We start from the raw sequence: 25,794 nt of genomic DNA on the forward strand, positions 1-25,794 counted from the left end.
AGGCGAGCATGGGCCACTCTGTCTGTCGCGCACACGCCCCGCCCCCGCTTGTGAGCAAATCTCCCTTTCCGCTTCCACTTTTCACTTCTTCCTGGCGTGGCGTAGGGGGTGCGTCTTAGGATAGGATAGCATAGCATAGCAGAGCATACCCCGCAACCACGTCCTCCTCCTCCTCTCCACCCTCCTCACCTCATCTCATCTCATCCCCTCCTCACCTCGTCAGCATGAGCAGCTCACGCCTCGTGGCATCGGTCACCGCCTCTGCCAAGGCCGGACGCTCATCCGGGATCCGCACCCTGTCCACCTTGGCTGCTCGCCCTGCGCCGCCACACAGGCGTATCCTCACCCGCCCACCTCCCTCGCGCCTACTCCAGCAACGCAGCTACGCCGTACCAGCCATGTCCACACCTCCAGCAGCCAATGCAGCAGCCCAAACAGCACACAACTCGGGCGTACCCCCTCCCATTGCCCTCACCGAAGCCGACCTCACAAGGCTCGCACGTCAGAGGAACATCGGAATCGCAGCCCACGTAGACTCGGGGAAGACGACCCTCACAGAGCGAGTCCTCTTCTACACCGGTCGTATCAAGGATATCCACGAAGTCCGTGGAAGGGATGCCGTGGGGGCAAAGATGGACCACATGGAGCTCGAGAGGGAAAAGGGAATCACAATTCAGTCTGCTGCAACCTACTGTCAGTGGAAGGCCACACCCCCAACCGAGACTAGGGCGGTGAGCGGAGATGCTGCAGAGATGGATACAAAAGGAGCAGCCCCCAAGGAGGACTTTCACTTTAACATCATCGATACTCCAGGTCACGTAGACTTCACCATTGAGGTGGAGAGGGCACTCAGAGTCCTCGATGGAGCCGTGTTGGTCCTCTGCGCCACTTCTGGCGTGCAGTCACAGTCCATGACCGTAGACAGACAGATGAGGAGGTACAATGTACCTCGCATCTCCTTCATCAACAAGATGGACAGGGCAGGAGCCAACCCTTGGAGAGTCGTGGATCAGATTAGGTCCAAATTGAAGATGAATGCGGCAGCTGTCCAGATTCCCATTGGAGCAGAAGAGGACTTCAAGGGCATCGTCGACCTAGTCAGGTGGAAGACTGTCTGGAACGAGGGAGAAAAGGGGTAAGTCGATTTCAGTTGCACCGGTCATGTGAGTCTTTTGTCTGACTGTAATCTCTGCCACCCGCGCTCCCGCACAGTATTGTCATCCGAGAGGAGGACGGCGTGCCCGATGATTTGCTCGACTTTGCCAAGGCCAAGCGTCAGGAGCTCGTCGAGCAGCTATCAGAGGTCGACGAGACAATGGCTGACATCTTCCTGGAGGAGCGAGAGCCCACACTCGAGGAGCTGGCCACATCGATCCGCAGAGCCACCCTCACCTGCCGATTCTCACCGGTGTACATGGGCTCTGCCATCAAGAACAAGGGAGTGCAGACGCTCCTGGATGGAGTCTGCGCTTACCTGCCCAACCCATCAGAGGTACCGGTGACCGCTATTGACAACAGCGCCAAGGCTCAAAAGGACAAGGCAGAAGCAGTCGCTGCCGCTGCTGAGGGCGAGGGCGATGTAGAGAGCGCAGTGGCAGCAGCTAAGAAGACGCAGACGATCATGCCTCTTGCCCCCGCCTCTGCCGCTCCCTTTGTCGGTCTTGCCTTCAAGCTGGAAGAAGGGAGATATGGCCAGCTGACCTATGTGCGTGTCTATCAAGGGACACTGAAGAAGGGCACTACCATCTACAATGCCCGCACAGGAAAGAAGGTCAAGGTGCCTCGTCTGGTACGAATGCACTCCAACGACATGGAAGACGTCGACGAGCTGGGAGCCGGAGAGATCTGTGCCATGTTTGGCGTAGAGTGCTCTTCTGGTGATACCTTTACAGACGGCACCACCAGTCTCAGCATGACGAGTATGTTCGTTCCCGAGCCCGTCATCTCTCTCGCACTCACACCCGAAGGAGCAGACGGCAAGTCCGGCGCCGGGGGCGTCTCTCAGAACTTCTCTCGTGCGCTCAACAGGTTCCAAAAGGAAGACCCCACCTTCCGCGTGCACGTCGACTCGGAGTCGAGTGAGACGATCATCTCTGGCATGGGTGAGCTTCACCTGGAGATCTACGTCGAGCGTATGCGGAGAGAGTACAACGTTGCCTGCACGACTGGTAAGCCCCGCGTGGCCTTCCGCGAGACCATCGGTGCCAGAGCCGACTTCAACTACACGCACAAGAAGCAAAGTGGTGGTGCTGGTCAATTCGGTCGAGTCATGGGATACATCGAACCCATGGACCCAGACGAGGAGACGGGCAAGGATGTCGCCTTTGAGAATCGCGTCATGGGAGGCTCCATCCCCACTGGGTACTTTGCCGCGTGCGAAAAGGGTTTCCAGGACGCACTAGAAAAGGGACTTCTCACGGGTCATCCAGTCACTGGTGTTCGCTTTGTCCTCGAGGATGGAGCAGCACACAGTGTCGATTCTTCTGAGCTGGCCTTTCGACTGGCTGTAGCTGGTGCATTCAGAGACGTGTACAACAAGGCTCGCCCGGTCGTCCTCGAACCTCGAATGGCCGTAGAGGTCATCTCCCCCATTGAATTCCAGGGAGCCGTCGTGGGTGGTCTCAACCAACGTAAAGGAACCATCGAAGACACCGAGGTGAGGGAAGACGAATTCACTCTACAGGCAGAAGTCAGCTTGAATGATATGTTTGGCTATTCGAGTCAATTGAGGGGAATGACACAGGGTAAAGGAGAGTTCTCGATGGAGTATAGGAATCATGCACCGGTGATGCCGAATGTTCAAAAGGACATGGAGGCAGAGTATCGCAAGAAGCTCGACAAGAAGTGAGGGATTCGGGAGAGGAAACAGATCATGATAGATGAATAATTAGACACACGCGGAACACTTTCAGAGGTTCGCAAGAGCCTCTGTGTCGTCATTGCCGTGCATGCACACACACGCTGGACGACGCCTTCCCTCTCTTTGTATTATTGCGCCTTCTGCACGCCGAAATCTCTTTCAGCATATCCACCACTTTGCTCTCAGCTCTCTTAGCTCTGATCTAGACTCGTCTGCGACCTGAAGAGTGAATGGATTTGGAGAGGGCTGTGCTGCGTCCACGCTTGAGCGCCTCGCGCCTGCCAGTGGGCGTTTCCCACCTTCCTTCTGAGTTCCTCCCCTCGTCTTGACATTCCTTGCTCGATCAGTCAGTCACTCACTCAGTTGGGAGTCTCAGCGGGCAGACTGACAGATAGGCAGGTGGCGTCCTCCTCCCCACACCGAACTAGAGTAGAGTGCCTCCCTGTTTGTCCCGAAGGCTACGCCCACGAAAGAAGCGCACACAAGCAAGGAAAAGGGCCGTAGGTGCATGCATGCCTCGACGCCTTTGCTTTCATGCACGCCTGTACGCCCACGCCTACGCCTACGCCTACGCCTGCTTTTATCCCTTATCCTCATTCTCCATTCTTTATTCGGGAAAAGGGGAAAACCGAAAGGGAAAAGGAATGAAATGACCCGGGGATGGGCGCAGTCTGACAAGCCAGATCAGGACAGAAGAGGCAGACTTTCGGCGTTGGCGTTGGCGTTTGTGCATCGGGGCTTTTTTATGTCCGCTGATGCAGGTGCTGATGCAGAGGCAGAGGAAGATGGCGTGCAGCACGAGGCGGGCATACGTCGCAGGTGCGGCGGTGTATGGAGCGAGGGACTATCGGCTGTGATCGTAGAGTGGTGAGGCGGTGTAAGTGTGGTCATTGCCTCTTGAGGTCTCACAATCCTACCTCTCCTTTCTTCGATCGACAGTTCAGCTTGTGCAGAAGAGGATGAGCAGGTCTGCCTCGCCTTACCAATATCCAGTCAAGCGAAAAGGGTTCGCAGAAGCTGTCTCAGATGAACAAACACGTCCACCTTACGCGAGCGCGAACCCGATGACCTATGGCTCTATCAGCTCCGCTTAACCTCTTGCCCCCGCGACCTCGGTCTTGATTACCCTATTCTACCAATTCTACTGCTCTGCTTATACTTGGCTTACGATGGGTAAAATGACACAGCATTTGACTTGCAGCTGACTTTGTGAGGTTGGGGTAGGAGTCCGAATCTCAAAGCCCAGAAGTGTTGTTCTTTGCACCTCATGGTCCGGGGGCCCCCCTGCTGCAGGCAGAAAAAAGAGGCAGGGCGGGGCAGTGCGAAAAGGCAGTGTCATTTCGAGTGTGGCATTCGTGGGAACAAAGAGAAAGAAGCTTAGCCTAGTCTATGTACCGAGGGAGTGCATGAAAGAGTAATGCGACTGTTCACTCCACGCCACTCCTGATTCATTCCCAGAGTAGACTGGCAAGGGTCAGGGCAACGGCAACGGCAACGGCAACGGCAACGGCAACAGCAACGGCAACGAGGTCAGGCAACGAGGTCAGGTGGCCCAAGACCAAACAAGTCTGTCTGCTTGGCTTTTGACAGGATTCCGCAATACCGACGTGCAGTGGGGAGGCCCGAGCTTCTGCTGCACCTCGGCGTGGCGTCAGCAGCCACCACCACCTCCGCCTCTTCTTCCGTCTCCGCCTCTTTTTACCCCCTTCCGCCGCACAGCCAGTCAAAGGTTGGCCTAGCCTGGCCGATCTTAGCGTAGCGCAGCGTAGCTCAGTCTAGCCCCCCGCAAATCTTGTATTAAGCTTCTCCGATTTGATACGGAGTAATGCTGCTGCTGCTACTCCTGTTTGGTGTTGCCGAACGGCAGGCTTGGCCGCCGGCAGCCTCAGTCCAGCGGAGATTGGCTTGGTCAGATACTGACTCGTCTGACTTAGCATAGCCGGCAATCTCACAGGATGGTCTTGTTCAAGAGGGACGAGGGTAGCGGGAGCTCCTACAATTACCAATCCCTTCTCGAAGACCACAATCTCCTCCTCGTCCTCCTTTCTGTCAACGCGGCTCGCTCAGCTTCCACGTCATAGTCATAGGCATTGCATCTGCCTGGACTCGCGGCGAAGCAGCAAGCTCGACGCTAGCACGTGAAGAAGAGCCTTGCCGCTCGGACCCCCTACTAGGCGAAGTGAGCTGTCCTCCAAGATCACATCTGGATTGATCCTTTAGGGGCTCTGGCTCAGCTCGGCTATCGCTTTTGCGTTGGCTCTCGGCCGCTAGCACCGGCTCCTGACGCCAAGAGGGTCGGGCGACGAGAATAGGTGACGATCGGCGGCGGCAGGAGACTGCACGACTGCAGGCAGCCCCTCTCACTTTTGGACCCTTGCCATTGCTCCGGTGATTGCGCTTCCTCACTTTCACTCTGGCCGGTGTCTGTTCGTTTGTGGGAGAGCTCCTCCTCGCAACCTACTGAGCCTCTCATCTTGCAGGCGCTCATATCAGTCTGACAAACATCGAAGGTGAGTAAGAGGTGGTGAAGGCCATACGATCCTGCCAGACAGACCTTTGGGGCGGCAAATGAAGTATTCCTGAAGGGACGAGCAAGTGCGCCTCCGGAAATAAATTGCCGGCTTCGATGGCAGAAGAGCCGTCCCGACGAAGTTGGCAGTACCAGCTGACTCCTGCCTGTCCTGTTCTTCACTGCTCTTGCTTCTTGACCACGTCCCAGCTGCTTCCAAGAGCTTCATCGACTTGCCAGCCAGCTTTCTCGTCATTGTCCACGGCAGAGCACTCAGCATCCTCCTACCCCTCTACCCTTCCATTCGCTCATCCCCAGCCGTCCAATCTCATCACTTCCCTCAAAGCAAAAGCCGACCATCCATTCACCTCCGCGGCCGAAGCGGCCCGGCACACTTGAGCTCTCGTGCCAGTCAGGGCCACTCAAGGGTCCAGTCCTCGATTCTCACCTGTGAGTAATTAGGAACACGATGTCAATGTAGGAGAGAGAGGAGGGTGGTGAAAATGGCGGCATGGCGATAGGCGGAGAGCGAAGAATCTGGAGCAATGGCAACCATTACAGCGATCCATTTGCACCGCCGTCAGGACGGACATTTGTCCGGAGCTTCGTCTGCTTCGATTCTCCGTATCGAATACTTGAGCTCGAGACAGGCAACTGACCAGCCATGAGCGTCCCTTCCCACTACTCCTGCCGCATACAGCCCGACACGATGATCTCTGGACCTCGATACTATTCAGAACATGCCAATTCCCCATTCCGCGACACAGAAGCAAGCTCATCACGATCTCCATATGGTCGGCCACCGGCATTGTCCATGTCCAGGGCAAGCTCGTCGAGCCTGGCTACCGAGATTGCAGTGCCCAATACACCTCGGGCCTCGCCACGCACCTCTTTCGATATTCTGACCACGGCATCCACTTTAGAAGTGCTGGCCGATGCTAGCTTGGAGCCGACGCAAGGACCAAAGCGCCGCTCAGCATTAGCCAGGAGACTGAGCAAGAGCACCAAGAAGCCACCGTTGGACTACCAGCAGACTCTAGCCCAGGCGACGCTCAGCAACCCAGAACTGCACCTGTCATCTGACCCACTGCTGGACAGCGACAGTCTTCAGTATCGGCGCCTCATTGCCTTTCCAGTGCAGGCAGACGCCCCGTCAAGCACCAGCCCTTGCATCACTAAGAGAAAGAGTGCCACAGACTGGCTGAAGTCAAAGAAATGGAGCGCTGCTCTCATAGGCAGAGTGTCGCCACCCACAACGTTAGCAATTAAACGATCACTTGCTAGAACCTCTTCCCGTCCCGGCAGACCGACAGAGACTGGTCTCACTGGCACAAGTCCTGCCGACGCATTGCGTACTACAGTGGAGCGGATGAGGGCAGCTCGAACATACTTGCTCGAAGAGCTTGGCAAGCTGAGCGTGGAGCAGCTTGGGTGGGATCAGGAGCGAGTCTCAGAGCTCAGTGAGACCACAATGTTGATTGACGATGACACAGGCGTCTCAGACATCGCCACATCCAAGGAGCTGTGGTCTTTCTGGGCCTGTATCAACAGTGGAGTTCTGCTTTGCCTACTCGTCAATCACCTGAAGCCCGGTGTCATCGATCGTATCGACCGCCGAGACATCGAATGGGTTCGAGCAGACAACCTTTCGCGTTTTCTGCGAGCAGCGAGAGACTTCTTTGCTATTCGCTCCAGGGACCTCTTTCATCCTCTGGATTTGACCGAGGCGACAGTCGAAGGCCTCGAACGAGCAATTCATACGATCCTCGCCATTCGGGATAACGCTACAGAGGCAGGCATTTCAGTCAGCTCGCCATCTCTGCCTCTAAGCTCGACCACTATCGAACGAGTCAAGTCGAAGAGGAAGAGCCTCGTCAGTCCATTGCGGTCCCCGGACGAGTCCCAAGTAGATCTGCCAATCGTACATCAACGCTTCTCTATGAGCTCCACCTCGTCCGCAGAGCTCAGTCTCGGAGAGGGAAGCGACTCACATCCTGAGTTGACGGTGGCGGAGCATCGAAAGGCCGCCGAGGCGAAGCTTACAAAGGGCGTCTCGAGACCGTCTGACCCGATCTCCATCAAAAGCCATCGATCCGGCAGCAGTCAATCGTCGCAACCGTCAAGCATGATGCTCCACTCTACGAGTCAGGAGCAACAGCGACCCAGGGCGCTCACAATCACGTTTGCGCAAGACAGCACGTCTCCTCGTTGGACTGCACAAGACGAACCGCGAGTGCAGTCTGTCTACCGCGACAGAAAGCCAAGCGAATCTGCGGTAAACCTCCGAGATGTGGCCGAAGAGGAGGCCGAAGACGTGCTTCAGTCAGGCACTGCTTCTTCAGACAGTCGACCTGACGGACTTGACAATGCTGCTGAGACAGGTCGAGTGAACTCCCCTGGAAGCGAGATGCACCCGGCTCGCGCTCCGATCATCGCCAGGACTCATTCTCAGCATCGCATCAGCCGAGAAATCGCATTAGCGCAGCAGAGTCCGCCTCACATCTGGAAGCCCCGCGTTCATGAATCTGAAGGGACCGGAAGTCCAGCTGTTGAACGTCGACACGGCGGATTTTCAGTGGGGCAGTCATACTCATCAGAAGCATCTGATCTCTCTCAGCCAGACACAAGCTCAGTCCAAAGCCAAGTGCCATTCCCGAGCTCGAGATCGCCTGCTGGAGCGATTGCGCATCGCGAGGTCAGCGGTCCAAGCTTGCGACGTCCCTCTCTCGCTAGCCGAAAGGCTTCCATCGGAGCAATTCCCATCAAGAGTTCATCTGCCGCTTCCTTCTCTGCAAGATCGGATTGCCTGCAGGGCACTCCACTCGCTACCAGAACACCTGTGCGACCTGCCTTCAGGCCCTTTCGGTACACATCGGAGCTGCAGGTGCCTACCACTCCGCCTAGCTTCTTGCATTCAGATGATGCGTCATCCTTGGCCCCGAGCAGTGATCACCGGACGTCCTCTAGTAGAACGACCTTCCAGACACGCCTCAGCACCGATACTGCTCCCTCTGAGATCCACTCAGCGAACAGCTCAAGCGTAGAAGGTCGCGCGGTGTCGCTCTCCGCTCCCTCAAGACACAAGATCACTCTCCTAGAGGAAGACAATAAGAGCACTACGTTTCAAATGGGTAATTGCATCGGTAGGGGCCAATTTGGGTCGGTATATCGTGCTCTCAATCTGAGCACAGGGCAGATGGTTGCCGTCAAGCGAATCAAGATCGAAGGGCGAAGCGAAGCTGAAGTGACACAACTCATGAAAGAAGTTGAGTTGCTAAAGAGACTCCATCACCCTTCCGTAGTCAAGTATGAGGGTCTGGTGAGGGGAACCGATGCGATTTCGATTATTCTGGAGTACGTTGAGAATGGATCTCTGCTTCACACCTTGAAGGCATTCGGCCACTTGCCCGAGCAGCTGATAGCGAGCTACGTGGTGAAGATCCTGGAGGGACTCGTCTATCTTCATGAGATGGAAGTCGTACATTGCGACCTCAAAGCAGCAAACATCCTCACCACCAAGAATGGCAATGTCAAGCTTTCCGATTTTGGTGTTTCGCTCAACCTCCAAGCCATGGAGAAGGTCCAGCACAACGATGCCATAGGTACGCCCAATTGGATGGCACCCGAAGTCATTGAGCTCCAAGGCGCTTCTACTGCAGCTGACATCTGGTCCCTCGGGTGTACAATCATCGAGCTTCTGACCGGCAAGCCGCCTTATGGAGACATGCTAGCCATGTCAGCAATGTTTCGCATCGTCGAAGATGAGCGTCCTCCGATCCCGGACAAGTGTTCTGAGGAGCTCAGAGACTTCTTGGGTCGATGCTTTCGCAAAGATCCAAAGCAGCGGCCCCATGCAGCAGACCTCTTCAAGCATCCATGGCTAGCAAGTAGCTTCGGTCTTTACAAAGAAGCTCATTTCCAAGACAGTCTGCCATTTCTGAAAAGGATCAGCTCTGACACTGGCGTCGCTCGTCGAGGAGACGTGCGGACTCTCCACACGATTTCGCAAGATGGTGAGGAAAGTACTGTCACAGGACCTACCGAAGGGTATTTCATCCAATCTAGACCATCGTTGCAAAAGTCACGGACCTCCTCAGGGCTGGGCGGAGAGACTTGGACCCCAGCGCGAGAATTCAGCACCAGCGCCTCGCCTGCGGTGTCTTCTGCAGACGGTGACTCAGGCCTGTTGCGCTCAAGTACTCAGGACAGTAACCGCAAGAGCGACCTTTCTTGCCTTGACCTTAGCTCAACGGACGACAGTCATACCGAACATCCCCCACAGAGCCTAGAAAGACAGTCTTCGAGATCGCCTGCGCCCCACAAGTTTGTAAAGAGCACCTTCAGCAGGGACATCCGCTGCAAGCTTTGCCTTCAGAGCGTCCGCAAGCATGCTGTCTTTTGCGAAGATTGCGGTCTGATGTGCCATGCTCGCTGCGCTCGGGAGATCGTATCAGCTTGCGACGTACGAGCTCAGCTTCTGCTTCTCCAACGTCAAGGACAGATTGAGCCACCTACATCACCTGTTGATTTGCAAGAGCAGGAGGCCCTGCAAAATCACCAGAGCGCACTGTCCCTCGCTGAAGTCTCGATGAGTGAAGTGGCTTCCAGCGCAGCAGGCCTCTTCGCTGCTAGGCTGAAGTACGCCATTGCGAGAACCAGGCGAATCTCGATGGGTCAAAGGAGCGACTCTTTCGAAAGGCGAGGTGCTTCCTCGCCAGATGCCTCTGGAGGTATTGAGAAGGACTCGCCAATCATGTCCATCGAGACGCAGATCGGAGCCTCGGCGGCAGAATCTAGCAGTATTGCTGTCGAGCGTACATCGGACGTCAAAGGAGAAACAGAGATGGGTGCAGAGGCTTCGAGCAGGAAGAGGGCTCACTGCTCCTCACCTGGCACTGAGCCTCGAGACTCCTTGCCGTTCAACCGCGGTGGAAGCGCAGAATCTACCAGCGTCGCTCCACCTCCAGCTTCACAAGAGCAGATTGCAACGATTCAAGGGCCCTCTCGAATCCAGCCTGCGCGACCTCGCCCTACTCATCGCGTCTCGCACTCCACAGGCGACCTCATAACCCTTCAAGGGCTCAACATCGTCAAGGAACAGAACCTGCAAAAGACCGCCAGGCATGTCTCACCTCCTCCTTCGGCGTCCGCGCACAGCGGCGATCCATATAGCGGACTAGCATATACCCCCTTGGGCTCTCAGCGGCAGAGAGGACAGAGCGAACATACCACAGCGGGGCCCTCTACCCTGGGCGAGAAATGGAGAAGCAGACGAGCCTCGATGGGACCGAGGAAGAAGGAGGAGTGCACTGTCATGTGAAGCGCCGCGGGGTGGATGCAGACCCCAGCATGGAACTTCCTCTGTTTTCACCATTCAGGAAGTTTGCTTATAGCACACTTTTCATACCACCCCTCGGCGCACGCCATTGTTCTCTGCATCTCTATACCTTTGGGTCCACCTCTCCCTCTCCATCATTTCCTCTCCCATCCCCCTGAAGCATTCCAGGACCCTGCTATTTTGCACCCACTTGTACTTCTCTGCATCACCTCATCTCTCTTCGCTTTGCGATTCAGTTCGACATCTCTTTGTTAGTCTCCATTCTGCTTTCATTTCTTTCGGGCTTGTCCCTCTCATTTCCATGTCTATGAGGCATATGATTCTTTGTTGCATGAATCGAGCCGCTGCGCTGGCGTGATTGGGGCGCTGTCTGACCTTGATCTGACCCGCTGCTCTCAACACAACCGAGACGGTGGGCGCCATGGGAGTTGATGTGGTATGTTATTACAAATGTGTTGTTACAGATGGACGCAGGCTTGTCCAATGAGAATGAGTGAGTATCTAGTGGCTGGGCTACCGGAACATGACTTGAACGGCTGAAGGTGGGCAGCAGGGAAGGCGAATTAAGAGGAGTCACGGTCAGCTTCTCTCTCGAGCGAGTCTTACTTCTCCGCCTAGACTCACTGTATGTCTTTACGTCCGGATCCCAATGTGACCAGGTCCCCGGCTCCTCCTTTGCCCTTGCGCCCGGCAGAGAGGAGAGCACTAGCGTCTCTGAGCGATCAATCTCCCTCGACTGCAGCTTAAAGGCAATAGTCTCGTAGGGCTCAGCAGCAACGACGAGGTATTGCCAAGCTCTATTCTGCTGCTCTACCCTCTGCTCGAATGAGCTCATGAAACGATGTAGCGGCTTCACCCCTTCCTTGATCTCCGGTAGCTGAATCTGGAAGAGCAAGCCGAGTCGTCCCCCAGCAGACTCCAGGAACCCGCCCTCTTCGCCATTCTCATCATTGCCCCCCGCTCCACCAATGAGGGGTTCACGGACTTTTGTGATTTTGTATCCCGGCCGACCGATCTTGATGAATTGCTTTTTTGGAGCCATCTCGAGTGCATTAGGACCGGTGATGAGGCCCATCTGGTTCTGCACTCCCTGCGCCTGCTCCTTTGCCTCCCTAGCAGCTCTACGAGCGAGATTCGTCTGATGCTTCTTTCCCTGGGTATGAGCAAGGTAGGAACCTTCATTGGTGTGGAGTGTGAGGCAAAGACGACACTCGAGGGAACCAAGGTGGTTTCGCAAGATGTAGGGATCCTTGCTGATGTCGATCGTCTCCATGGCGAGCTTGCGCAGACGCTCACGACGGTCCACATTCGCCTCGGAGGACCCGGCAACACCGGCACCCTTGTTGCCTGCGCGGTTCTGGTAGTCCATGGCCGAAGGAGAGAGCTGAGGGAGGAAGTGACAAGAGGTGGATGTCTTGGTCTGGCTACGCCGTCGAGGGTGATTAACACGGCGTCGCTTCGACTCTACGGGAAGAAGGTCAGGAAGCGGCGGTTGAAGTCAAGGGTGAATCGGATCGGAGGGTGGGCCCGTGGTGGACGAGGCGGATGCGCCTGGTCGGCTCCGCACCTGCGCTTTGACCAAGTCGAGTGCGTCGGCGTCGTCGTCACCTCGCAACGGACAGAGACAGTCACTCACTCCTTCCACTCACACTCCACCGTCATCGCATCGCCATGCTCAACCCTCTCCACGCAGGCCAGACGTGGTCATCTACACCTTGGAGCTCAGATGTTGCCTCTTCCTCCTCTTCTTCGCATCAGCCCATCACACACACTTCTCAGCCCATTGTCACTGGTACCTCTGTGCTGGGTCTCCGCTACAAGGATGGTGTGATGATGGCTACCGACACACTCGCTTCATACGGATCGATGGCGCGCTTCATGAACATTCAGAGGATGCATCCCTTGGGTGAACACACAGTCTTGGGAGCAAGTGGAGATATGAGCGATATGCAATATGTCCTACATGAGATGGATAAGGTCCTGTGAGTTTAGGCATGGAGCAGTGGTAGCGTCTCGCCGGCGAATAGCTACATGCTATGTACAATGTGAGGGATTACGGATCCTCATCGAGCCTGTGTCTGACCTTCTCCCTCTGCTTTGTCTCCTTCAGACTGTCCGAGTTCAACCAAGACGACGGCCATTCCCTCACACCCCAGCAGCTCTACGCCTGGCTCGCCCGTCTCATGTATAATCGGCGCTCCAAGATCGACCCTCTCTGGAACTCCTTCATCGTCGGTGGCTATACCCCTCCCTCTACCTCCTCTGGTGAAGGGCCCGAGGCCAAGGGCAAGCCCTTCCTGGGTTTCGTAGACCTGCTTGGCGTGACGTACCAGAGCTCGACGATTGCCACTGGATTTGGAATGCACTTGGCACAGCCGCTGCTGAGGACTGCTGTGGAGGGCAAGGAGGACGTGTTGACAGAGGAGCAGGCTAGAGCGATCCTAGAGGGATGTATGAAGGTCTTGTGTGAGTATGCGGGGTCATCGAGAGTGAGAAGAAAGAGTATAGCTGGGAAAATTGGCTGATCATCTTCCCTTTGCGGTTATCACGGATCCACTCTCAGTCTACCGCGATGCCCGCTCTCTGAACCGGGTGAGTACAGCGTTTGACTCTTCGGCGCGCTCATCGCTCCTCTTATCTGACTGACAAAATACCTCTCCATCTTCTCCCTCATCTGTACAGTTCCAAATCGCCACGATCAACTCCTCAGGCGTGTCCATCTCCGAGCCCAAGTCCGTGCCCACCTCGTGGGGCTTCGCAGAGGGACTGAGGGGGTATGGTCCGCAGACGCAATAAACGGACGGATCAATGGGCGAACGATAGGACAGAAGTTGAGCGAATGGGATAGGGCGGAGCGGGTGAGACGGTGTGGAAGGAGAGGAGAGCAAGAACGAAGAAGCATCCCTCTGGTGCTCTTGCACGTATCGAGCTCGTACAAATACATACATTCATACACATGTACACACAGTGACAGGACTTCCCTCTGTCACTATCCCCCACTCTACAAGTAGCCCATCTCCTCGTCCACCAAGCGACGAAAGCGGTCCGGCTCTGCACGCGGAAAGGGTCGGGGCTGCCACCTGCTGCTGGGGCTTGTGCTCCTGTTATGCCCTCTCTGCGATGCGCCCTCCTGCTCTCTAGCCTTCCATGGCGCGAGAAGTAGGCGAAGCTCCTCTTCCAGCGAGGCAAACTCTTCACCGCCAGACTCTTGAGACGTTTGCGGTTCCTTGTGCCCTTGGCCTTGCGAGTGGGAAGAGTTGTGCGACTTTGAGTTCAGAGAAGCACACCTCGCCCACCCGCCTGCATGGATAGCCTGTGCGAGTTCGAGTTGATGATTGTCCATTAGAGACTCGTTTGGTACTAGAAGGAGGGCGGGGGGAGTGGAGACAGAAGATGAAGGGAGACGGAGCGTTTCGAGGATGGTTCCTGCGCCTGATGGAGTAGGAGAAGGAGATGAAGGATGGGGGAGAGAGAGAAGAGAGTCAGTGGGCTGCTCCTGCTTGACTGTCGAGCACTACTCGGCTCCACTCACCAGCGTGGGCAATGACGAGATTTGCCTCCTTGAGGTGGGGCGTTAAACTGGGGACATAGGCCATGAGTGTTATGCTGACGCTCTGCGGCGGGGAAGTCTTGAAGTTGAGGGTCGGTGGGGAGGTGAGGAACGTTGCACCGGCGTGACCCCGTGCAGGGGATGAACGTTGTAGGAAGACTTCCTCTTGTGCTGAATCGTCTACGGAGGAGCAATCGCTCGAAGAAGCAGAGGATATGCTGCCCCCTACTTCCCCTCTGCTGTCCGTTCTGCTGCTGCTGCTGCTCCTCCTCCCCCTTCGTCGCCTCACACCACTCTGCGTCCCACCCTGTCCCTGTTGCCGCTGCTGCTCTTCTTCGTCCTCTTCTCTACCATCAAGTAACTCCCAACCCTGGATCTTTCCTGTCCTGCCCGGATCAAGAGCACTGCGCGCTGTGCCCTTCCAGCTGTACCCTCCCTGCTGCGTCTTCCTAAGTCCGGCCGAGGGGACAAGCTCACTACCTGCGTCGATCTGCGTAAAGCCCGCTGAGGTGGAGGCAGCTGCAGCAGTTTGTGAAGAGGAGCTTTCAGCGGAGGAGGAAGCCAGTAGTCCTTCCTCTCCTGCGAGAATAGAGGCGAGATCGCTCTTCCCGTACTGGACAACGAGCTTGGAGTTTGACGGGAGGAGGGAGAGGATCGAGGGGGAGAGGATGCGCGCGATTAGGGGCGAGAAGGCGGTGGACCCGACTGTGACGAAGATGGTTGGGGGTGGTTGAGGAGGAGGAGGAAGTGGGGTGGAGGAAGTGGACGACATGACTGCGGGAAGAGGAGCCCAGCCAGCAGTCGGCGGGGGGCTCAATGTGAAGAGTGGTAGAGTCCGCAGACCCTGGCGAAGAATGACACCAAAAAAAGCAGGTGGCTCCACCGCATCTCTCAGTCCGTCCCTTTGCGGGCAGAGCAACCCAACGCCGCGCCAGTGCTCGACTCCAGCGCAACACGCCCACGCACGCACGCCCCTCGGCATCCCACACCGCCCAACGCCCCGCCCTTTGGTCTCACCCTTGCCTTTTACCCAACACACCAACACCTCGTCCTACTCACCCCACATACACATCTCGATCTACCCTCTACCACAATGGAGCAGTGGTCCAAATTCACCCAAAACGTAAACCAGAACGTAGGTCCCCTCGGGCAGCGTCTCACAAAGGGCTTTGGGTCTATCGGCCAGCAAGTGGGCAATCTGGGACAGCAAGCCAGAGAGAGGTTTGGAAATGTCGATGAGCAGGACATTACCGAGTTGCCCCAGGAATATCGTGACTTGGAGGCGAGGGTGGATGGGCTGAAGAACGCTCACACGTCGCTGTTGAAGGTCGCAAAGGCTTATGAGAGCGAGGCGTATGATTACCCTGTGAGTGGGTGGGAGAGAGTAGGGGAGAGAGCAAAGGTGCGCATATATGCTGACCATGTCCCGCCCTTCTACCGCCCGTCCGCGCTCCCACCAGACGCAAGTGCAGGAGTCGGTCAATCTCCTCTCCTCTCAAGTATCCCACTCCGTCACCTCCTGGGCCGCCTCAGCAGCAAAGGGCACCAACCTGCCCCCGATCCAACCCACCTCTGCTCCCGACCAAGTGCACCGCACCCTCGCCCACGCCCTCTCTCGCGCATCTGCCTCGGGAGCTATCCAGCTCGGAGCCTCTGCAACCAATATCGCCGGATTGCCCAATGCTGCCAACACTCCTGGTGAGACGGCGAGCCCTTCGAAGCTCGGAGAGGCACTGCAGAAGTTTGCACTTGGTCAGGATCGATTGGGAAATGCTAGACTGAGCCAGGATGAGGAGATCAAGGAAGGCTTCCTTAAGCCTTGGCAGAGCTTTGGTACTCAGATCAACGTAGCCATGAAGTGAGTCTGGGCAGAGGAGTAGTCGATGGTTGATTATCTTGAGCGAAGACTGACCACCTACCCAACCTGCCCTCCTTCTTGCTATCCCCCTCCACCTTGCAGGGCGCGAAGCTCGGTCAACTCCTCTCGCCTGCACCTCGACTCCTGGAAGGCAACCCTCAAAGCGACTGAAGCGTCCGGCAATCCTCAAAAGCTCGATGCTCAACGTCTCGAGGTGGAAAAGGCCGAGGATCAGCTCGTAGCTGCCACCGAAGAGGCCATTGCTGCCATGAAGGCCGTTACGGAGAACCCAGAGGGAGTCAAAGCCCTTGCGGCACTCGTCAAGGCTCAAGCAGAGTTCCATAAGAGTGCGGTGGAGGTTCTGGGACAGTTGGCGGGAGAGATTTCACAGGTGGCAATTAGTAGCGAGAACGAGTACAGGGCTAGCAGACAGTGAGAGAAGGGAGGCAAGGGGCGAAAGCGCTGTCCGTACTGGACGAGTAATGTGGGAGTATGGCCTGGACACGCAGTGCATCAAACACGCTTTTGTTCTGCAGTGCAGCTCGGCAATGTTCTCATTCCTCCTTCGGGCTTGTGATGCAGAAATCAGATATCAGATATCAGACTCCAGTGCCCACTGCACCTTATCATTCTTCCTCTCCAAGAGTGAGAGCGGCGCAAAGGCCAAGGTCAGTGCCAGTGCCAGTTGCAACTTGCATTCTCCATTCCGTGTGCGTGTCCGTGTCTGTGTGCGTGTGCGTCTGCGTCTGCGTGATTTCTGGTCTGCCTCCCTTTTTTTTCCGGGGGGGACAGAACAGACGGACGGACGGACGGACGGACGGACGGAGGAAAGAAGCAAGAAGCAGGTCCCTGATTCACTTCACTTCATCTCCTTCCTTGCCTTGCCTTCCCTTTCCATTACTTCCCGAAGCTCGCCAATATCCATCTTTATCTATCCGTCTATCCATCTATCTGTCCCGAGCTTGGTCGCATCCGCACATCCGCACATCCGCATTTTCGCTGCAAGGAGCGGCTTCTTCCTCCTCCTTCCCTTTTGTTCTGATGTAGGTCAAGTCCAGGTCTAGGTCTAGGTCTAGGGGCAGGGATTGATGAAACTGCTAGAGCTGGAGCGGGAGTGGGAGTTGGGGATCAAAGCTTCAAGTGTACACGCTGTAGCTTGAGCTTGAGTATCAGGTGCACGTTCAATTGAGGATCTGTGGAACAGGCGTGGTGTATTCCTCCTCCTTCCCCTTCCCCTTCCCCTCCCCCTCTTCCTCCCCCTCTTCCTCCCCCTCTTCCTCTCCTTCTTCCCATCCCCACCCCAAACCAATAAACCCCCGCCAAAGACGAGCCAGTAGTATCGCCCTTTTTCCCCCTTTCCTCTTCCTCTTCCAAAGGGAGGAAGGGAGGAACTCAATAAAGGGCGCGAGGCTGTGCTCGCATTCTCCTCTCCTTTCTTTCTCTTTCGTCTCTCCTCATCCTTCCTCTCCGTCCTCAAGAAGGATGGAGAGGAGGGATGGGTAGAGAGAAGGAGAAAGGAGCAGAGAAGACGGACGGCCGGGGGAAGAAGAACACGACTAGTCATCTCTGTATCAACCCGGTCTTAGTTCCTCACATCGCTCAGATGAGAGGGAAACGAGGATGGGCGGGGTTCGTTTTGAGATGGACATTTTCCTTTCCATTTCCATTTCTTTTGGTTCGTTGCGGATGGGACTGTAGCGGTGGAAATGAGGAGGGACGGGAGAGGAGAGGAGAGGAGAGGAGATGGGGGAAGGGAGATACCCTTGGACGATCTTGGCAGGGAAGACCGAATGAGGACGATCACGCCATCGAGGTTCGAATGCAATACAATGTGCTTGAACAGATACAATTACAACAATGTCCTCGACCAGTCGTCAGAGCCGAGCCACCCCTCGTCCGGCAGCGCTACCACTGCTGCTACGGCTACTCCGAGTCGCTCAGGACAATCGGATTCCCTCGATCGTTCCTCTCCAGGATCATAAAGTCGTCCTGCCCATCGCCCTCTCCCTCTCCCTTGACCCTTCCTCCGGTCCCTCCAACCTCGTTTCCGTATCCGTCCTCATCAGACATGCCCTCCGCGAAAAAAGACGCGCCAACTGCATCTTCGTACCCATCTCGGGGTACGTCTCTCGCTGATCGGCTAAAATGCTCTTTTCCTTCTTCTTCTAGATCCTCTTCCTCATCCACCATACCACGTCCCAGCTGAGGTCGTGGGCGTTTCCCTGCTCTTGGGGGCGGGGAGACGCTAGAGGAAGGCTGCAACGGCTTGAACTTCTTCCGGTTGGATGGGCGTTGGGGTGGAGAGGACGAGGGCGAGGGCGAGGGAGGGAGAGGGGCGTCGTCGACTTTGTCTTCCGGTGCGACTCGCTCGACTCGTCTGCTAATACTGCTCGCACCTGCCACTGCAGGCCGCAGAGTGGTAGAGGCAGGACGCACTGGTGCTCTAGGAGCTGCCACGGAAGCTTTGCGCATCGCCTCCTGCTCCTCTTGCAACTCGGCCCACATCGCTTCGTCTTCCTCGAATTGCGCCTCGTCAAAGGAGCTTGGGGGACCTTGCTCTTGCTCTTGTGGCTGTGCTCGTCGGCTACTTGAGGGGCCTGCTGATATCGACGTGGCCGCTCGAGGCGCAGGCGCAGCAGTGTTGTCTGTCGGCCTCGTCGTAGAACCATTCGCAGCGCTCTGCGTCCTCGCATTCCCACTCGCTCTCCCGCTCCTCCTCTCTAGCGGCGGCTTACCCAGTTTCTCGCGTAAGTGATCCATGAGCTTCTCCTCTGCGTCCAGCTCCAATGCTGCCACTTGGCCACCCTTGACAATAACGCCCCTCGGATCGAGGAAGAGCTTTCCTTTGTTGTATCTCACATCTCTCAGCAGCACTTTAGCTCCCAGTGGGGTATCAGCCATGGAGAGACCAGGCACTCTTCGATGCTCAAATCCCACGACGGTGGTAAAGCCATCGCTGAGCTGCAGCTGGAGCATAGAGCGTGGGAAGACCGTTGCTGGGAGCGTAGCAGCCTCTTCTGCTGCATTGAACTCGGTCATGTGATCACCGTGCTCTGCATCGAGCTGCTCTTGGTCTTGACGAGCTTGCGCTGAGCGCTGCACTGAGCTGCCAGCGCCGCTTCCTTGGGCGGACTCTTCGAGGAGGAGACTGGAACCAGTGAGGCTGGAGCGAGCGGTTCGACGGGCTTCGAGGACGTCCAGCTGAGTCTGCGCAGAAACGCCGATATCTGAGCAGAGGAGAGTCAAATAGCGCAGACGTTCGTCAGCATACTTTGAGTCATTCACGCCGCTGCCCATCACGAGCTTATCTACCTAGCTTGCCTACCACCTGCAGCAGAACGGCTCCCCGCGGTCCCGCTCCCAGAATGCCTTCTCTTCCCGCCTTGAGATCAGCCAATCCTCCTAATACAGATCTATCTGCCACTTCTTGCAAGTCTGCACCCAGCAATGCTTCGTGGACGTCCTCGATGAGCTTGCCATCGGCTGCAGAGCGTGGCCCATGGTAAGAGGAGATTGTCTGCTGCAGCCAAACGTCCTTGGGTAAGAGAGTGGGGTATTGAGACTTGAGCCAGTTCCGCAGAGGTGCTGGGATCGACACAGACGAAGACGACGACGGCATGCTGAGAGTGTCAGCTCATCAAAGAAGCGCCGTTACCCATACAATCAGTGGCAGCTGGGAAGGCAATGGTGGAAATACGCAACGCACCTCGACGCGGTCAATCTGCATCTCGCCCTCTCTTTCCGAAGCGGCGGAGTTCAGATTTCAACCAACATGATCGACTGCACAGGCAGACGGCGGCCGATAGGATTCCACTCCTTCCTCCACCGAAGCTTCTCCCATTCTTCGTACTCAAAGAGTCCCTCGCAAGCCATCTTCCTCGAGATGCATATACCCTTTCTCACCTCGGCGTGGGATCCGAGAGGCAAGCACTGCCTCGTCACGGGCGGTTCTCAAGGTCTCGGGCTGGATCTGGCCAAGCTCCTTGTACAGCGCGGGGCGAGCGTGACAATTGTGTCGAGGAGTACCGCCAAGCTTCAGGCGGCTGCCGAAGAGATCTCTGCCGCTCGCATCGACAAGTCTCTGCAGGTATCCTACTATGCGGCCGACATGTCTACTTTCAGTGCCGCACACGAGACGCTCGATTGGGCTTCTGCTCCAGCAGCTGAAGAGGAGTCTTCTTCTAGCAAGACGGGAGCGAGGTCTATCGGGCGGGTACCAGACGCAGTATTCTGCTGTGCAGGAGCTGCCAAGCTGGGCTTCTTTATTGAACAAGACGAGGCAGATTTCAAAGAGGGGATCAATACAATCTACATGACCGCCCTCAGCACCGCACATGTGAGTAGCTCCAAAGGATGCAAACTTCTTAGTGATCTTGCGCTGATGTGAGCTGTGCATTGTCCTTGCCAGGCTGCCGCTTCGACGATGGCAAAGGCTGGAAAGAAAGGCAAGATTGTATTGGTGAGCTCCACTCTCGGTCTTATGGGCTTAGTCGGGTATTCCGAATATTCACCGATGAAGTTCGCGATTCGAGGTGAGCAGCGAATAAAAGTGACAAATGTATACACAAAGCATTCTCTTGCTGAATTTCACTGCTTTGCTCTCTCGTCGTTGGACAGGTCTTGCGGAGACCCTACGAAGTGAGCTGGTCCTCTACGACATCTCCGTCCATTGCTACTTCCCGGGCACTATCCTGTCCCCCGGCTACGAAGCGGAGAATCTGACGAAGCCGAAACTGACAAAGGTGCTGGAGGGAGGGCCAGAGGAGGGCTCAACACCTAGACAGTGTGCTGTTGGGCTCCTCAAAGGTGAGAGAGCAGACTTGGTAATCCCATGACATCTCAATGGCTCGCTCACACCCTTCACTGCGGACCTACCTGGGCAGGCATCTCCAGCAACCACTTCTTCATCACAACAGACTTCCAGAGCGAGCTCTTCCGTGGATCTGCTGCAGGAGGCAGCGTGCCGAGCAATATGTGGCTTTACGATCGTCTCATCGCATTCATTGCTCTCGTGAGTGTAAAGCAACGCGCGGTCTTTATCAGAGCGTCCACTGACCCCCATTTTGCTATGTTGTCTCAGATTGGGCTGCCGATCTGGCGGATATTCGTTGCAGATCGCACCGTGAGGGGTCATCGCTCGGAACACGCTCGCGAGGTTAGCACCGCTTCTAGACCCAGTCTCGTGGCCAGACTGGCGAGGAGCCCATACCAGACACTATTCTTACTGAGCATCACCCATCGCCTCCTTGTGCTCTCCTCACTACTTCTCCTGCCATACCTGATACCACCCTTCGACTCATCTGCGCAACTGCAATTGCCGACCACGAACTCTATACCCACGATCCTACGGCCCGTTTCGAATCTCGTCAGATGGGACTCCCTTCACTTTCTCGGTCTGGCTAGCCCGGACGCATTGCCAGCAACGCCCTCAAGCGGGAGCGGCGGATACCTCTCTGAGCAAAGTCTGGCCTTCCAGCCTGGTCTCGTATGGCTGCTGAGAGGTACTGGCTGGCTAGGCGGAGAGGCGTCATGGAACTCCTCTTTGGCAGTGTACATCACAAGTGCAATGGCAGTGCTTGCGAGCACGCTTGCACCCGTTCTTCTCTATCAGTGAGTCGAAAAAGAGGATGTATCAACAACCAGGTCACCTCGCTGACAAACCTATTCCCTTCCTGTATTGCAGCATTCTCCTTTCCAATCTCTCCAACGCAAAGCACGCTCTTTTAGCTGCGCTCATCTCCATCCTCTCACCGTCACCGTCCACTCTCGTCACTCCAACACCCGAACCTTTCTTCGCCTTCTTCAATCTACTGGGACTAGCTTGCCTCTCTCCCGCCATTGATGTGACGACTAAGCGGCCGGTGCTCGGCTCCAAAACCAGGACAGATGCAGCTCGGATACTGCTGGCTGCAACCTGCTTCGCAGCTGCTACGAGCTTCCGTGCCAATGGGTTGCTCCTCGCCGGCTACCTCGTCTACTACGCTCTTTGGACAAACACTACGGACGGCAGTACCCCGTCCTCCTTCTCACGTGCACTATTGACCAAGGCACTAGTCCTCCCAGCGGCAGTGAGCCTATCGGTGCTTCCCTTTGTTCTGAGCCAGATGTGGGCTTGGCGGCGCTTCTGCCTTGAAGGCCCTGGTCTTACTGCAGGGAGTGCAAGACCGTGGTGCGAGGCTCGCTTGCCGCTGGTGTACAGCTTTGTTCAAGCAGAGTACTGGTGAGTTCTCAATACGCTATGGTTCAATGCGACGCACGAAAGCCGATCTAACCGTGTATGTGCTGCCATTTCCAATGTAGGAACGTCGGTTTCCTCAAGTACTGGACTCTCGCCCAGTTGCCTAACTTTGCACTCGCAGCTCCCGTCTTGCTTCTCGCAGCGTATACGTCGGCAAGATACTACAGCAGTGCACCTCGCGCTATCCTTCAGCAGACCATCCTCGGCTGGATCGGCCCCGAAGGCAGCACAGCTCTCTCCTCTCCCCCTCCTACCTCTACCTCGACCCCACGCTCTCCTCCTTCTTCCCTTCTGCACTTCCCCACCCACCCTCACCTTCTTCCCCATATACACCTCTCCACCCTCTACTTTTTCCTCCTCCTCTTGACCTCGCACGTGCAAATCGCACTACGATTCGCCTCGCCTGCTTGGATAGCCCTTTGGGTTAGGGCCGGAGAGGTGCTATTACCACGAGAACAAGATCGGAAGGCATCGTCTGGTGCAGGTGCTGCAAGGAGTGGTGAGGGTGAGGGTGAGGCAGAGGCAGAGGCAGAGGCGAATCACTTGAGCGCAAAGGGCAAGTGGCTCCTCCTCTGGCTCGGCACTTGGCAAGTGGTCAGTATCGTCTTGTATGCCGCTTTCCTCCCACCTGCGTAAGCTTGTCCGCTCCAAGGTTCGCCTCTCCTCACAATGTCAATGTCACCATCACTGTCATTAGAACGAAGGAACAAATCTAATTGCATCCTACGAAACGCAGCGCACAAGGCATCTTCTCTGTACACATCTTTCTGCCGTCTAGCATCTAGATCCACTCCTCCTTGAGTGCAATTCCCTCCTTGACCAGCTCTTCCCTCAGAGGCTTGCAAACCGCCTCGGTATAAGGCGCCAGGATTCCTCCACCGGGGACATTGAGTCCTGGGTGTCCCTCCAGCAGAAGTCTCGTGGCGACACCACAAGGCACACCCACCAGTCTAGCCATCGACGAGTGACCAGCTGGATGTCCATAGTCCAACAAGGTCGAAGTGAGCGTCTGTGTCTCTCCCTTGGGAGTAGTGGGGAAGACGACTTCGAAGCGGTGTTGAAGCATGACCATGTCCCTCTCTCCACGCTCATAGGCACACTTCTCCTCCAGAGTGGCACAGAGTGTGTCAAGGGGGTTACCGTAGCCAGCCTTATTCTGAGAAGGTGTACCGCGGACAGTGACCTTGGCAGAAGAGTCGAAGAAGCCTAGCCAACGGAAACCCTGCAGGAGAGTAGCCTTTTGCTGCTCGTCCTTGAAGGTCACCTTGCTCTGGATAGCGCTCAGCACGGCGCTCGAGTCGGACGAAGGAGCGCCGAGCATCTTGGCTACCACTTGGGGCCAGGTGAAGCCCGACGAGGCCTTGAGCCACTCTTGCGCAGAGTCCGAGTCATCCAGGAAACCCAGCTTGACGAGTGCGAGGACAAACTCGGGGAAACCACCGTAGCGCAGTGTGCCGCGGATGCAGGTCTCTGCCTCGGGAATGTTGTACCACTCCCGGAAGGGCGTCGAGTCTCGGTTGGGGTAAGCGACAAAGTTGAAGGCTGGGTTACCCGTCTTGAAGGGCTGAGCCGAAGCCATCAGGTCCAGACCGGAGACGACTTGCGCCTCCTTGTGCGGTGCCTGCCAGAACTTGGCAGTGTTCCTCAAAGCCAGCAGCACACCACGCGAGGACCAGGAGAACTTGTATCCAAGCGGGTTCGTGGCGGCCTCGGGGGCGGGCAGACCACCACAGTAGGACAGGAAGGACTTGATCTGTCCGCCCTGCTTGTGGATGTCGTCGATGGCCTTGACAGCGTAGAGGTGGTCAAGTCCGGGGTCCAGACCAATCTCGTTCATGACGGTGATACCGGCCTTCTTGATCTCTGGCTCCAGCTCACGGATGGCGTCGGAGACGTACGAGGTGGTGACGACGTTGGTCTTGCTCTTGCAAGCAGCCTTGATCACATCGGCGTGGTAGGTGTAAGGGATGAGACTGATCACGACGTCGTGAGCAGCAATGGCAGACTCGAGCGATGAGGTGTTGTTGACATCGACAGAGGCAGCAGTGGTCCGGGGCAAGCCGGCGCTGAGCTTCTCTGCGTTCTCAATCTTGGAAGATGCGACAGTCAGGCTGAACTCCGAGTATCGGGTGACGTACTCTGCGAAGGGTCGAGCGACGTATCCGCTGCCGAGGAGAAGGATCTTCTTGGCTGCCCTCTTGGTGGCAGTACCCTCGCCCTCACCAGTCGCGACGACTGGGCCGGGAGCTGGAGCACCGTCCTCAATGACCTTTCGTGCGAACTCTGGCAGGGTGAAAGCGCTGGTGTGCACCTTGGGCGACCAGTATCGGCAGCCGGGAATCTCCCTGAGCGCCTGTCGCACGTTGCGCTGAGGCTCGAGGGAGCAGACAACGAAGCCGATCTGACCACAAGGGTAAGTGGGGATGGTTGTGAAAGCGTAGTCGGCAACGGGGAAAAGCTCGTTGACGCTCTTGCGAAGCTCAGAGATCAATGGCAGGTGGAGCCAGAGGCACTCGGCCTGAGTGGAGATGTGTCCTCCGGGCTTGAGAGCCTCCTTGAGCAGCTTGAAGAAGGGGGGCTGGAAGAGGGCCTCTGCAGGTCCAACTGGGTCGGACGAGTCGGTGATGATGCAGTCGAATGCGGCCTTGTTGGCCTCCTCCTTGAGGAATGCAAATCCATCGCCGATGATGACCTTTACCTTGGTGTGGGTGAGACCAGCAGCCATCTTGGGGAGGTACTTGCTCGAGACACGGGGCACGGCCTCGTCGATGTCACAGAGGATGACCTCCTCGACAGAGGGGTGCTTAACGACTTCTCGCAGCACACCACCATCACCTCCACCAATGACAAGGACCCGCTTGGGGTCTGGGTGGGAGGCGAGGGGCAGGTGGGCGATCATCTCCTGGTAGGAGAACTCGTCTCGCTCAGTGCACTGGATGACACCATCGAGGACGAGGACGTTGCCGTAAGTGGTGGACTCGAACACGAGTACGTCCTGGAACTTGGACTGTTCATGGTGGAGGATGCGTGACACCTGCAGAGACATTCCCTGACCAGGCCACTGAGGGTTGGCTGTGGAGGGGAGTGCGCATGGAAGAGGTGTGAGTGGTGTGGACCCCATAACTTGTGCATCTGCTTTCTCCTGCGTCTACTCACCCTCTACGAACCATCCATCACGTACGAGTGGGTGAGTGATTACAGTAGCTTCAGTCATTGTGGTGAAGGATGCTTGTGGTAGGAGGATCAGTAGCGTACACCTTCGGCTTCTCCCCGTCTGTTCATTCATTCACCTTGGATTTTCGGAAGAAGTGACTCGACCTGGATTCCCATCGAGTTGCAACTCCGCTGCCTGCGCGCACACAGGCTCACTCCACGGCCACAAGAGTCAGTGCGGCCTTCTTTCCGCTAAGAAGCACACAGGCGCACGCATACACTCACACT

At 56.4% G+C, this 25,794-nt stretch overlaps 9 protein-coding genes across 9 annotated transcripts; 5 read left to right on the top strand and 4 right to left on the bottom strand.

Moving 5' to 3' along the window:
• Nucleotides 1–103: 103 nt before the first annotated feature.
• BCV69DRAFT_259084 (elongation factor G, mitochondrial) lies at nucleotides 104–3,051 on the top strand. The gene is made up of 2 exons (XM_025490653.1): nucleotides 104–1,135; nucleotides 1,213–3,051. Exons 1-2 carry the CDS (start codon nucleotides 225–227, stop codon nucleotides 2,846–2,848), a joined length of 2,547 nt encoding a protein of 848 aa, XP_025348074.1. The 5' UTR covers nucleotides 104–224; the 3' UTR covers nucleotides 2,849–3,051.
• A 2,642-nt stretch (nucleotides 3,052–5,693) lies between these two features.
• BCV69DRAFT_178505 (hypothetical protein) lies at nucleotides 5,694–10,814 on the top strand. The gene is made up of 2 exons (XM_025489551.1): nucleotides 5,694–5,819; nucleotides 6,070–10,814. Exon 2 carries the CDS (start codon nucleotides 6,079–6,081, stop codon nucleotides 10,687–10,689), a length of 4,611 nt encoding a protein of 1,536 aa, XP_025348075.1. The 5' UTR covers nucleotides 5,694–5,819; nucleotides 6,070–6,078; the 3' UTR covers nucleotides 10,690–10,814.
• Nucleotides 10,775–12,091, bottom strand: BCV69DRAFT_290150 (hypothetical protein). Its single transcript, XM_025493700.1, has 2 exons — nucleotides 11,332–12,091; nucleotides 10,775–11,243 (listed from the first exon to the last, which is right to left on the bottom strand). The coding sequence occupies exons 1-2, from the start codon at nucleotides 12,074–12,076 to the stop codon at nucleotides 11,221–11,223; spliced, it is 768 nt and encodes a 255-aa protein (XP_025348076.1). The 5' UTR covers nucleotides 12,077–12,091; the 3' UTR covers nucleotides 10,775–11,220.
• A 287-nt stretch (nucleotides 12,092–12,378) lies between these two features.
• BCV69DRAFT_248658 (putative PRE4-20S proteasome subunit) lies at nucleotides 12,379–13,503 on the top strand (the record flags this gene model as incomplete). Its single annotated transcript, XM_025490305.1, has 4 exons — nucleotides 12,379–12,689; nucleotides 12,818–13,173; nucleotides 13,271–13,299; nucleotides 13,390–13,503. The coding sequence occupies 4 exons, from the start codon at nucleotides 12,379–12,381 to the stop codon at nucleotides 13,501–13,503; spliced, it is 810 nt and encodes a 269-aa protein (XP_025348077.1).
• Nucleotides 13,504–13,555: 52 nt separating this feature from the next.
• BCV69DRAFT_282429 (hypothetical protein) lies at nucleotides 13,556–15,093 on the bottom strand. Its single transcript, XM_025492357.1, has 2 exons — nucleotides 14,240–15,093; nucleotides 13,556–14,139 (listed from the first exon to the last, which is right to left on the bottom strand). The coding sequence occupies exons 1-2, from the start codon at nucleotides 15,027–15,029 to the stop codon at nucleotides 13,709–13,711; spliced, it is 1,221 nt and encodes a 406-aa protein (XP_025348078.1). The 5' UTR covers nucleotides 15,030–15,093; the 3' UTR covers nucleotides 13,556–13,708.
• A 223-nt stretch (nucleotides 15,094–15,316) lies between these two features.
• Nucleotides 15,317–16,713, top strand: BCV69DRAFT_282430 (hypothetical protein). The gene is made up of 3 exons (XM_025492358.1): nucleotides 15,317–15,623; nucleotides 15,718–16,115; nucleotides 16,218–16,713. Exons 1-3 carry the CDS (start codon nucleotides 15,351–15,353, stop codon nucleotides 16,549–16,551), a joined length of 1,005 nt encoding a protein of 334 aa, XP_025348079.1. The 5' UTR covers nucleotides 15,317–15,350; the 3' UTR covers nucleotides 16,552–16,713.
• A 1,211-nt stretch (nucleotides 16,714–17,924) lies between these two features.
• On the bottom strand, nucleotides 17,925–19,567 carry BCV69DRAFT_282432 (hypothetical protein). Its single transcript, XM_025492359.1, has 2 exons — nucleotides 18,184–19,567; nucleotides 17,925–18,148 (listed from the first exon to the last, which is right to left on the bottom strand). The coding sequence occupies exons 1-2, from the start codon at nucleotides 19,410–19,412 to the stop codon at nucleotides 17,965–17,967; spliced, it is 1,413 nt and encodes a 470-aa protein (XP_025348080.1). The 5' UTR covers nucleotides 19,413–19,567; the 3' UTR covers nucleotides 17,925–17,964.
• Nucleotides 19,568–19,998: 431 nt separating this feature from the next.
• BCV69DRAFT_248632 (NAD(P)-binding protein) lies at nucleotides 19,999–21,729 on the top strand (the record flags this gene model as incomplete). The annotated part of the gene is made up of 6 exons (XM_025490303.1): nucleotides 19,999–20,236; nucleotides 20,285–20,451; nucleotides 20,524–20,647; nucleotides 20,733–20,921; nucleotides 20,999–21,126; nucleotides 21,196–21,729. 6 exons carry the CDS (start codon nucleotides 19,999–20,001, stop codon nucleotides 21,727–21,729), a joined length of 1,380 nt encoding a protein of 459 aa, XP_025348081.1.
• A 1,301-nt stretch (nucleotides 21,730–23,030) lies between these two features.
• On the bottom strand, nucleotides 23,031–25,569 carry BCV69DRAFT_259102 (putative chimeric spermidine synthase/saccharopine reductase; the record flags this gene model as incomplete). Its single annotated transcript, XM_025490654.1, has 2 exons — nucleotides 23,031–25,425; nucleotides 25,510–25,569. Coding segments are annotated over 2 exons (2,351 nt in total), but the record flags the coding sequence as incomplete, so codon positions are not given.
• Nucleotides 25,570–25,794: the final 225 nt, after the last annotated feature.

Source organism: Pseudomicrostroma glucosiphilum, assembly GCF_003144135.1.
Source record: "Pseudomicrostroma glucosiphilum strain MCA 4718 unplaced genomic scaffold BCV69scaffold_6, whole genome shotgun sequence".
Taxonomy (NCBI): domain Eukaryota; kingdom Fungi; phylum Basidiomycota; class Exobasidiomycetes; order Microstromatales; family Microstromataceae; genus Microstroma; species Microstroma glucosiphilum.